The following is a 10,649-nucleotide window of genomic DNA, read 5'->3' on the forward strand; positions in this document are numbered from 1 at the left end:
TTCTCATTCAAAGAGTTTTCTTTTTTTTCATGACTATGAAGGCATCAAAACTATGAATTAACACATGTGGAATTATATACATAACAAACAAGTGTGAAACAACTGAAAATGTGTCATATTCTAGGTTCTTCAAAGTAGCCACCTTTTGCTTTGATTACTGCTTTGCACACTCTTGGCATTCTCTTGATGAGCTTCAAGAGGTAGTCCCCTGAAATGGTCTTCCGGCAGTCTTGAAGGAGTTCCCAGAGATGCTTAGCACTTGTTGGCCCTTTTGCCTTCACTCTGCCGTCCAGCTCACCCCAAACCATCTCGATTGGGTTCAGGTCCGGTGACTGTGGAGGCCAGGTCATCTGGCGCAGCAACCCATCACTCTCCTTCATGGTCAAATAGCCCTTACTTTCAAAGTTTTCCCAATTTTTCGGCTGACTGACTGACCTTCATTTCTTAAAGTAATGATGGCCACTCGTTTTTCTTTACTTAGCTGCTTTTTTTTTGCCATAATACCAATTCTAACAGTCTATTCAGTAGGACTATCAGCTGTGTATCCACCTGACTTCTCCTCAACGCAACTGATGGTCCCAACCCCATTTATAAGGCAAGAAATCCCACTTATTAAACCTGACAGGGCACACCTGTGAAGTGAAAACCATTTCAGGGGACTACCTCTTGAAGCTCATCAAGAGAATGCCAAGAGTGTGCAAAGCAGTAATCAAAGCAAAAGGTGGCTACTTTGAAGAACCTAGAATATGACATATTTTCAGTTGTTTCACACTTGTTTTTTATGTATATAATTCCACATGTGTTAATTCATAGTTTTGATGCCTTCATAGTCATGAAAATAAAGAAAACTCTTTGAATGAGAAGGTGTGTCCAAACTTTTGGTCTGTACTGTATATGTCGGGTCTTTAACCCCTTGGTGATGGAGTTATTTTCCATTTTTGCATTTTCTTTTTTTACTCCCTGCCTTCTTGGAACCAAAGCTTTTTTTTCTGTTCACATAGCCGTGTGAGGGCTTGTTTTTTGCAGGACAATTTGTACCTTCTAATGGTACCATTTAATATTGCATACAATGTAGTTGGGAGCAGGAAAAAAATTTCAAATGTGGTGAAATTGGAAAAGAAAACAATTCCGCAACAGTTTTATGTTTTTTTTATTTTTTATGGCTTTCACTATGCGGTAAAATAAAAATATTTGCTTTCATTCTCCAGGTCAGGACAATTATGGCGATACCACAGATGTATAGTTTTTCTTGCGTTTTAATACTGAAAAAAATAAAAACCTTCCAAAAAATAATATTTTTGTTTTTGTCGCCATATTCTGACCCCTATAACTTTTTTATGTTTATGGAGCTGTGTGAGGGCTCATTTTTTGCGGGGTGATCTGTACTATTTATTGACACCATTTTGGGGTGGGTACGACTTCTTGATCATTTTTTGTTAAAGCTACCAAAAAAACGCAAATCGGCCATTTTGACATTTTTTTCTGTTTCGCCGTTTGCCGCATTGGATAAATATTTTTAGATCTTAATAGTACGGGCGTTTTGGCAATGCCCCTGATGTGTATTTTTTTTATTGTTTAAGTATTTTTAGTTTCATTTTGGGGAAAGGGGGGGGTGATTTGAATTTTTATATTTTTATTTTTTTTATACTTTTAAAAACCTTTATTTTTTGTAAAGTTCCTATTGAGGGCTTAATGGAGCCACTGATTTTACAACAGAACAGTAGTAAATTATTACAGTTTATGGTATAAGTGATCACTCTATAAATAAAGACAAAAAAAAAATTAAAATAAAAATAAAAAAAGTTTTAAATAATATTTTAAAAAATAAACAAATAAGAGTCAAACATTTGAATCACCCCCTTTCCCCATTGTACAAATAACATTAGAAAAAAAAACATTGGTATCAATTGGTACCCAATTAAATGGGTTTTCTGGCTTTTTTATACTGATGACCTATCCTGGATAGGTCATCAGTATTCCATCGGTGGGGGACTGACATCCGGGACCCACCCTGATCAGCTGTTTGAGGAGACACCAGCACTCCAGTGAACATGGCTGCCTTCTCACAGCGCCGTACATTGTATAGCGGCTGTGCTTGGTTTCGCATCTCAGCTCCATTCACTTAGGACTGAGCTGCCCCCTAGGCCATGGGACTATGAACGTGACATCACTGGTCTAGGGTAAGCTGCAAGAAGTCCACAGCACTCAAAGGAGTGCTATAGGCTTCTCAAACATCCTATCTGTGGGGGTTCCAGGTGCCGGACCCCCACTGATCAGATACTGATGACCAGGGGCGTAGCTAAAGGCTTATGGGCCCTGGTGCAAGACTTCAGCTTGGGCCCCCCTTCCCTCAGTGCTTGTTGGCAAGGGGTAGGGGAGCACATATCCTTCCTGCTGCCTGAGGCAAACATTGAAAGGGCATCCCCTCAAATTCTTGACCTAACCCCTTCCCTCCAGCCAGAGGTGTAAATTGACCAGCATGCACTTTCTATAATGCCAGTGTCTTATGTGGCACAAGGGTCTTTGGGCCCCCTCAGGCTCCTGGGCCCGGTAGCAACTGCTACCTCTGCACCCCCTATAGCTACGCCCCTGCTGATGACCTATCCAGTGGTCACCACCAGTATAAAAAAAACGTCTGAAAACTCCTTTAAAAGGCAAATGTATTTATCCTCTATGGTGAACGCTTTCAAGGAAAAAAATATAAAAAATACCCAAAATACAATTTTTTGGTCAATTGACCTCCCAAACAATTAAATAAAGGGTGATCAAAAAGTCATAAAAAATGTACTTCCCTCCCCAAAGAAAAGACTTCACACAGCTCCATAAAGGAAAATATAAACAGGCTATGGATCTCAGAATTTGGCGAGGCAAAGAATTTCTTAACATTTTTGTTTTTAGTCGTAAGTAAAAACTAGATACATTTGGTATTGTTGTAATCATACTCATAAGTAAAATACTGTAAAATCGAATACAGTAAAAAAAAAAAATTCCCAAACTTTCTAATTCCAACCAGGAACTAAAAAGCAAAAAAACCAAACAAACAGAAAATGGTTGCTTCAGAAAGGAGTTAAGAAATACAACTATTTTAATTTAAAAAAAGGACTTCTAAAAATTAAACCTTATTTTACATTTCTTTTTTCATTTTAGTCCCACTAGTGCTAAGTGTATCAGGCAGATATCTATTAGATTTAAATCGGCGGTTTTGGCCAGAAAATGTGTGTGGTACCAGAAGGGGTCCCATTTTAATCTTTTGAATGGAGCCTCCTCACCTTCATATACACCTCTGGTTACTGCACCACCCGGGATAAATGAAAACCATGCATGGTGCCCATTGAAATGAATGGACAATCCATAACATGATCTTTGTATTATAAAAGACTTCAGCGGAGGGTTGTTTCTTGCATCCTTTTTCCTTATATATAATCTTTAGAAAGTTCTGAGCAGAATTTTAATTTACTAATCCATCCATGAGTGGACATGTTACAGTACTTATTTCATTTTTGCATGACTGACATGACATCAATGGACTGAAGAGATTTTCCTATTGAATGTACCCATTACCCATCTCCATCCTGAGTCATTGTGAATACGGGTTCAGTCTGCATCATTGTTGTTAGTGATGAGCAAAGTATTTGGAAAATTAAATTTGTCTGCTTCGCCAAATTTTACAAAAAAAATAGCCTTTTGACAAATTACTTCGTCATGAAGCGCATATCTTTGTAAGTAGTGGGTGCAATGACAGGGAGTGGCGATTGCGCAGCCCTCCGTCGTTGTACCCCTCAGATGCCGCGATAATCCGGAGTAAAATTGAAAAAAAATCATACTTACCTGATCCATTTGCTCGTGACGGGCACGCCGCCGCCAACTTCTGAATCAAATTTATCCTGAAATTCAGATCGAAGTCCACTTCGCAGACTTTGTTTCTCTCAATGCTAATTGTTGTCCCTGCTATGAATTGTGTAGCTCCAGGGTTGTAATTTGCAAGGTATGTACCTTCAGATGCCTAGATCCGTATACCTTTAGGCTGGGTTCACACCTGAGCGTTTCTACGCGCTGTAAAACGCTCAACAGGCAAAAACCAATGTTTCCCTATGGGCATGGTTCTCACCTGAGCGAAGTACAGGAGCTTCCTTGGGGCGTATTGTCGCGCGTAACACCTCTGTTTTTCATTGTACGCCTCTGCGGTCAATAGCAAGAACGCGCGTACGACGCGCGTTTCCAAAATACAAAAACGCCCCAAAATACGCCTCAAAAACGCCCGATAAAAACGCCTGTAAACAGCGCTTATCGAATACGCTCAGGTGTGAACCCAGCCTTAAGGGCCCAGGCAGGGATGGATTAGAAACATAAAGTGGCCCTGGAAAAAAGTAAAAGAGGCCCCATGTCGTAAGCAGTCCAAATTGACAGGAGGCGAGGCCAACAAAAGTAGGCAGGTTCAATAGTAAAGCCCCAGCAGAACCAAATACCACAGTGCAGCACATTACACTGCCCCAGCAGAACCAAATACCACAGTGCAGCACAATATACTGCCCCAGCAGAACCAAATACCACAGTGCAGCACAATATACTGCCCCAGCAGATCCAAATACCACAGTGCAGCACAATATACTGCCCCAGCAGAACCAAATACCACAGTGCAGCACAATATACTGTCCCAGCAGATCCATATACCACAGTGCAGCACAATATAATGTCCCAGCAGAACCAAATACTACAGTGCAGCACAATATACTGCCCCAGCAGAACCAAATACCACAGTGCAGCACAATATACTGCCCCAGCAGATCCAAATAACACAGGGCAGCACAATATACCCCCCCGGCAGCACAAAATATCTCCCTAGAAGCAGCCCTTTTGTGGGGCTTATGTACCCTGCTGCTGACGTGCCCAGCGTTAATCAACACTAGGAGCGTCAGGTTGTTATGGACTCCCCTGACGGCCATAAGGAGGGCTCAGGCAGCCCCCTGTATATCAGCCCACTGGGAAGTTTCCCAGTGGGGTCTATGGCCAGGTCACCCCTGGGCCAGGCTTTAATATAGCAATGTGAACCAGCCACAACATGGCCTATGACTTCCAGCAGCAGACAACTCTATTTGAAGCTGAAAGTAGACAGGTCACTTACTGTTGGGGTCAGCGTTGGACTGGGCCACCCAAGTACGAGACGATATGGTCAGCCCAGAGACAATATATTTCCACTAGGGTCTATTTCTTTGAATCAAAACTTATTAGAGTTTATTAATGGAACCCCAGACCAACCCTGGTTGGAATGATCACTATTTGAGAAGGGTGTTTCCACAAAAAAAAGTATGATCTTATATGTGACCTGAAACTAAACGTGGTCAGGCAGGTCCATTCAGGTGAATCTGGGCCCTTGCATAAGAGAAGCAACACCAGATCACAAAGAAGTTCAAGCTTCTCACCCTCACCCACAAAGCTCTCCACAGTGCTGCACCACCCTAACTCGTGCTCTCCGTTCTGTTAGAGACCTAAGATTAATAACCTCCATAATTCGTACCTCTCACTCCCGTCTTCAAGACTTTTCTCGAGCTGCACCTACTCTCTGGAATACTCTGCCCCGGAATACCAGGTCAATTCACAACTTCTCCACCTTCAGTTTCTGGGTCCGCTTGTGAGATCGGTTTCAGGGCTCTCACAAGCGGCCCAAAACGGATCAGTTTAACCCCAATGCATTCTGAATGGATAAGGATCCGTTCAGAATGCATCACTTTGGCTGCGTTTGGCCTCCGTTACGTTTTTTAGACGGTCACTAAAACGCAGCTTGCAGCGTTTTGGTGACCGTCTGACGATGCGGAGCCTAACGGATCCATCTTGACTTACAATGTAAGTCAATGGGGACGGATCCGCTGACACAATATGGTGCAATTGAAAACGGATCCGTCCCCCATTGACTTTCAATGTAAGTCAAGATGGATCCGTTTTGACTTAGACTTTTTTTAAAATGAATAATGCAAACGGATCCGTTATTAACGGATACAAGCGTTTGCATTATTCGTGCGGATCCGTCTGTGCAGATACAAGACGGATCCGCACAAAACGCGAGTGTGAAAGTAGCCTTATCAAGCTTCCTAAAATGACTTTTCCCCGACTAAACCTTTCCCCCACCAACTCCTCTGGCCTGACCTCGATCCTTTAGTAGTCCCAAACCCGAAGCAGAACGGCCGGCACCGCTCCTGTCAGTTCAATAATGACTCAAATCCTACTTATCACAATCAACTACCTTATGTGTCACCCCCAATTCCTCATAGATTGTAAGCTCTTGCGAGCAGGGCCCTGACTCCTAGTGTTTCAGTTGCATATTAGCCAGTTATTTTTGTTTTGTACACGAACCCTATGAATTTGTAAAGCGCTGCGGAATATGGTGGAGCTATATAAATACATTTTATTATTATTTTATTATTTCCCTGCTACTATTGAGAGCGCTAAAGGTATAGCACAGCAGGGGGCGACATTGAGCACAAGCTCCTTCTAGAGTGAAGAAAACATGGAATCTATGGCTCATCCTTAAAGGGGTTGGCCACCCTAAGTATTCAAAAATCCAAAAAGCCCCAGACAATAGCCAAAACCATGAAGTATTTATATCATGTGAAATGTACCGGCTATATGTCCTTTTTCTAACCTGTTCCCCATGGCAGACTTCCCTGGGGTAGATCCTCAGACCGGATGTGTGGGAGGAGCAGCTGCAAAGTGAAAGTAAAAATCCCAGCATGCACTGCAGCAAGTATCTTCAGAGGAGCAGTCACATGACATCCCCGCCCACCTGTGTTCCCATGGAGACAAGAGCCCCTCCGACATTATAAATATCTCAGTCATCAGTGAATAACTGCAGACATAGTAATAGGAAGAACCCCCCAGTCCCAGCAGTAAAGAGAGGTCACTGCCCGTCCCACACAGTCACTACCACGTATCACACATTTGTTGTTGGGGGAGTTACCCCGTTCATAAACTTGCTGTGGGGCCCAGTCATTTCCAGTTCTGCCACTGGATGTAAGCCATGACCAGAATGAATAGAAGGGGAGATTTATCATCTGCCTTGTTTCTGAAATGTGGCGTTAAAAAGTTGCAAACTATGTGTTTGCGACTTTTCGACTGTGCCTTTAAAATAAAAAGGGTTGGGGGGGGGCATGACAATGGCCAGGAGGGGGCGTGACCAGTCGCCTCAACAAATTTCCGTTCATTTTCGCCAGTTTTCGGACTCAAATGAAGCCAGAAGTACAAATTGATCTGCTGACATAGCGAGGAGCATCCTGTCTATCATCACACGACCTGCTCCCGGCTGACAGCCTAGAAGTCATCTATGAGTATAGGATTACCCTTCACCTGGGGAAAAGAGAAATGAGTGTAGTCCGACATCTCTGTATACAGTGTACAGGGGGGTCACACATCTGTATATACAGTATAAAGGGGGTCACAAATACACGGGTACCTTATAAACAGTATATAGTTGTATGTGTCCTACCTGTACACTGTATATAGAGACACCCCCTTCCCTGTACACTGTGTATTATGATAATAATGAGATCCTCCGGTGCAGGGGGTCACACATCTATATACAGTGTACAATGATGGTGGGGGTGGGGGTCACATATCACTGCAAGCAGTATACAGAGGGTCACACATCTCTATATACAGTGTACAGTGGTGGGGGTCACATATCACTGCATACAGTATACAGAGGGTCACACATCTCTATATACAGTATACAGTGGTGGGGGTGGGGGTCACATATCACTGCATACAGAGGGTCACACATCTCTATATACAGTATACAGTGGTGGGGGTCACATATCACTGTATACAGTATACAGAGGGTCACACATCTCTATATACAGTATACAGTGGTGGGGGTCACATATCACTGTATACAGAGGGTCACACATCTCTATATACAGTGTACAGTGGTGGGGGTCACATATCACTGCATACAGTATACAGAGGGTCACACATCTATATATACAGTATACAGTGGTGGGGGTGGGGGTCACATATCACTGCATACAGAGGGTCACACATCTCTATATACAGTGTACAGTGGTGGGGGTCACATATCACTGCATACAGTATACAGAGGGTCACACATCTCTATATACAGTATACAGTGGTGGGGGTCACATATCACTATATACAGTGTGCAGGAATTAGAGGGCACACATTTACAGATGAGACCAGTGACTGCTGCTGATATCACTGACCTCAGCCATATTTACAGCTCAGCAGGGGTTAAACTCTTGGTCTGGCTGTAATAAACATGTCTGTGATAAGATCATAAACAGGACAGACACTGGGATTGCTCACAGTTTGTGCTCCACAGCACCTTCCTGGCTCTGCTACATCCTCACATACAGCAGTAGCCTCTCAGTACAGGAGACAGAGTGGTTGGAGTCTACAGTCAGTCAGCTTCCATCCGCCATCACAGCTTCTCCTCAGTCTCCCTTTCTCCTGCAAAAGTTTCTTTATTTCTGCTTGAATCTTCCTGCTGAGCCCCTCCAGCCCTGCACAGCCAGGAGTGCCAGTCACTGAAGGAAAGCACATCTGATACAAGCAGGGTGCTTTAGGACCCAGGGAGCAGCACACTCCTTCAGGCATGGACGAGTTTGCTCCTCCCTGGCATGTGCAGCTATGGACGAGACAGGCAGGGTGAGAGCAGGACAGGAGGGGGCGTGGTGAGAGCAGGACAGGAGGGGGCGTGGTGAGAGCAGGACAGGAGGGGGCGTGGTGAGAGCAGGACAGGAGGGGGCGTGGTGAGAGCAGGACAGGAGGGGGCGTGGTGAGAGCAGGACAGGAGGGGGCGTGGTGAGAGCAGGACAGGAGGGGGCGTGGTGAGAGCAGGACAGGAGGGGGCGTGGTGAGAACAGGACAGGAGGGGGCGTGGTGAGAGCAGGACAGGAGGGGGCGTGGTGAGAGCAGGACAGGAGGGGGCGTGGTGAGAGCAGGACAGGAGGGGGCATGGTGAGAGCAGGACAGGAGGGGGCGTGGTGAGAGCAGGACAGGAGGGGGCGTGGTGAGAGCAGGACAGGAGGGGGCGTGGTGAGAGCAGGACAGGAGGGGGCGTGGTGAGAGCAGGACAGGAGGGGGCGTGGTGAGAGCAGGACAGGAGGGGGCGTGGTGAGAGCAGGACAGGAGGGGGCGTGGTGAGAGCAGGACAGGAGGGGGCGTGGTGAGAGCAGGACAGGAGGGGGCATGGCTGCCAATAGCAGGAAAACCAGGCAGATCTGCTTAAGAAGATATATTAGTGAGTGTAATATCTCCCTACTTTCTTTACAGTTGTAATAAGTGCTAACAACGTGGCCAACCCCTTTAAGGCATGATGGGAATAAAATTTTGTAAAAATCTGAACAGCAAACCAAATTTTTTAAAAGGACATTACCAATAATCTAGGGAATTTCCACTGTATGGACAATGCTTGTACGAGCCACGACTGGAGGTCCCCTTTAAGAAACATAAAATGGCACTGAAGCCATTATGTAAGATAACGTCTTGTCACTGTCTCTTTCAGAAAACGGAGCAGACAGAAGAGAAATGAGCGTCACCACCATCCTTTCTTTGCTGATTGCCACCAGTCTGATGATCTATCTGTCGTAAAGATTTCCTCCTCATCTGCAGCAGACATCCGGCGGTTTATCGGTTTTCCTGTGGTTTATTGCATCACAAATCCAAAAATTGAATGAATACATTTTTTTATAAAGTTATATTTATTGCATAATTTTTTACACATTTGGATAACACAATTTCATAGAATTATGTATTTGTTGTAATGATAATTTTAAAGAGTGTAATATTTATGGTCTTTCTTCAGGATAGGTCATTAGCATCTGATCCCTGGTACCCCCAGTATTTTAGGTTTTAAGTTTAGTTGAGATCCATCAAGAGTTTTCCATCATGTCGAGGTGACTTGTTCCTTGAGCTGTGATCCTCCCAGTGGCGTAACTACAACTGACTGGGCCCCACAGCAAATTTTCGAAGGAAACACAGCTTTTCCGCTAACCACAAAATCACGTGCAACCTCCTGTGGCTAGTCAAGATTGACTTCTCAGACAAGGTCCGCCAGCCGTTCCATCCGTTTCCTACCGTGTCATTGCATATCATTTCATTGTATACTACTGTTGAGGGGGCCCTGACAGTAAAATCTTTTAGTCTTCCTTCTGAGGGGGCCCCTAGTGAGTCTGGGCCCCAAAGCAGCCGCTTCCCCTGCTTTCCCTATAGTTACGCCCCCTGATCAAGGCACAGAGGAGCCTAAGGCCCGGTTCACATCAGCATTATAGAATTCCGTTATAGGTTCTGTTATAACAGAGTTATAACGGAATATAACGGAATTCTAGGACGGAATGCAAAATGGAAGCCTTTAAGAGGCATTCCGTTTTGCTCCGTCCTAATACATGTCTACGGGGGGCACATAACGGTTCCGTTTCTTTCCATTATAACATCCTGTATAACGGAATTAGGAATGCTAATGCGAACCCGCCCTAAGAAGAACAAATATACAAGCAAATACATTTTCAGATGGACCTATACAGTGCTGCCCATAATTATTCATACCCCTGGCAAATTTTGACTTAAAGTTACTTTTATTCAACCAGCAAGTAATTTTTTGATGGGAAATGACATAGGTGTCTCCCAAAAGATAATAGGAC

General features: G+C 44.3%; 1 protein-coding gene across 2 annotated transcripts in view; it reads left to right on the top strand.

Moving 5' to 3' along the window:
* Positions 1-10,282, top strand: part of ICAM5 (intercellular adhesion molecule 5) — a 73,956-nt gene extending 63,674 nt beyond the window's left edge. For both annotated transcript variants that reach the window (XM_040414926.1, XM_040414927.1), the window contains one exon: positions 9,515-10,282. In XM_040414926.1, the coding sequence (XP_040270860.1) occupies positions 9,515-9,600 (86 nt within the window). In that variant the 3' untranslated portion in view covers positions 9,601-10,282. The remainder of the gene's footprint in view (positions 1-9,514) is intronic.
* Positions 10,283-10,649: the final 367 nt, after the last annotated feature.

This window comes from Bufo bufo, chromosome 1, assembly GCF_905171765.1.
Source record: "Bufo bufo chromosome 1, aBufBuf1.1, whole genome shotgun sequence".
Classification (NCBI taxonomy): domain Eukaryota; kingdom Metazoa; phylum Chordata; class Amphibia; order Anura; family Bufonidae; genus Bufo; species Bufo bufo.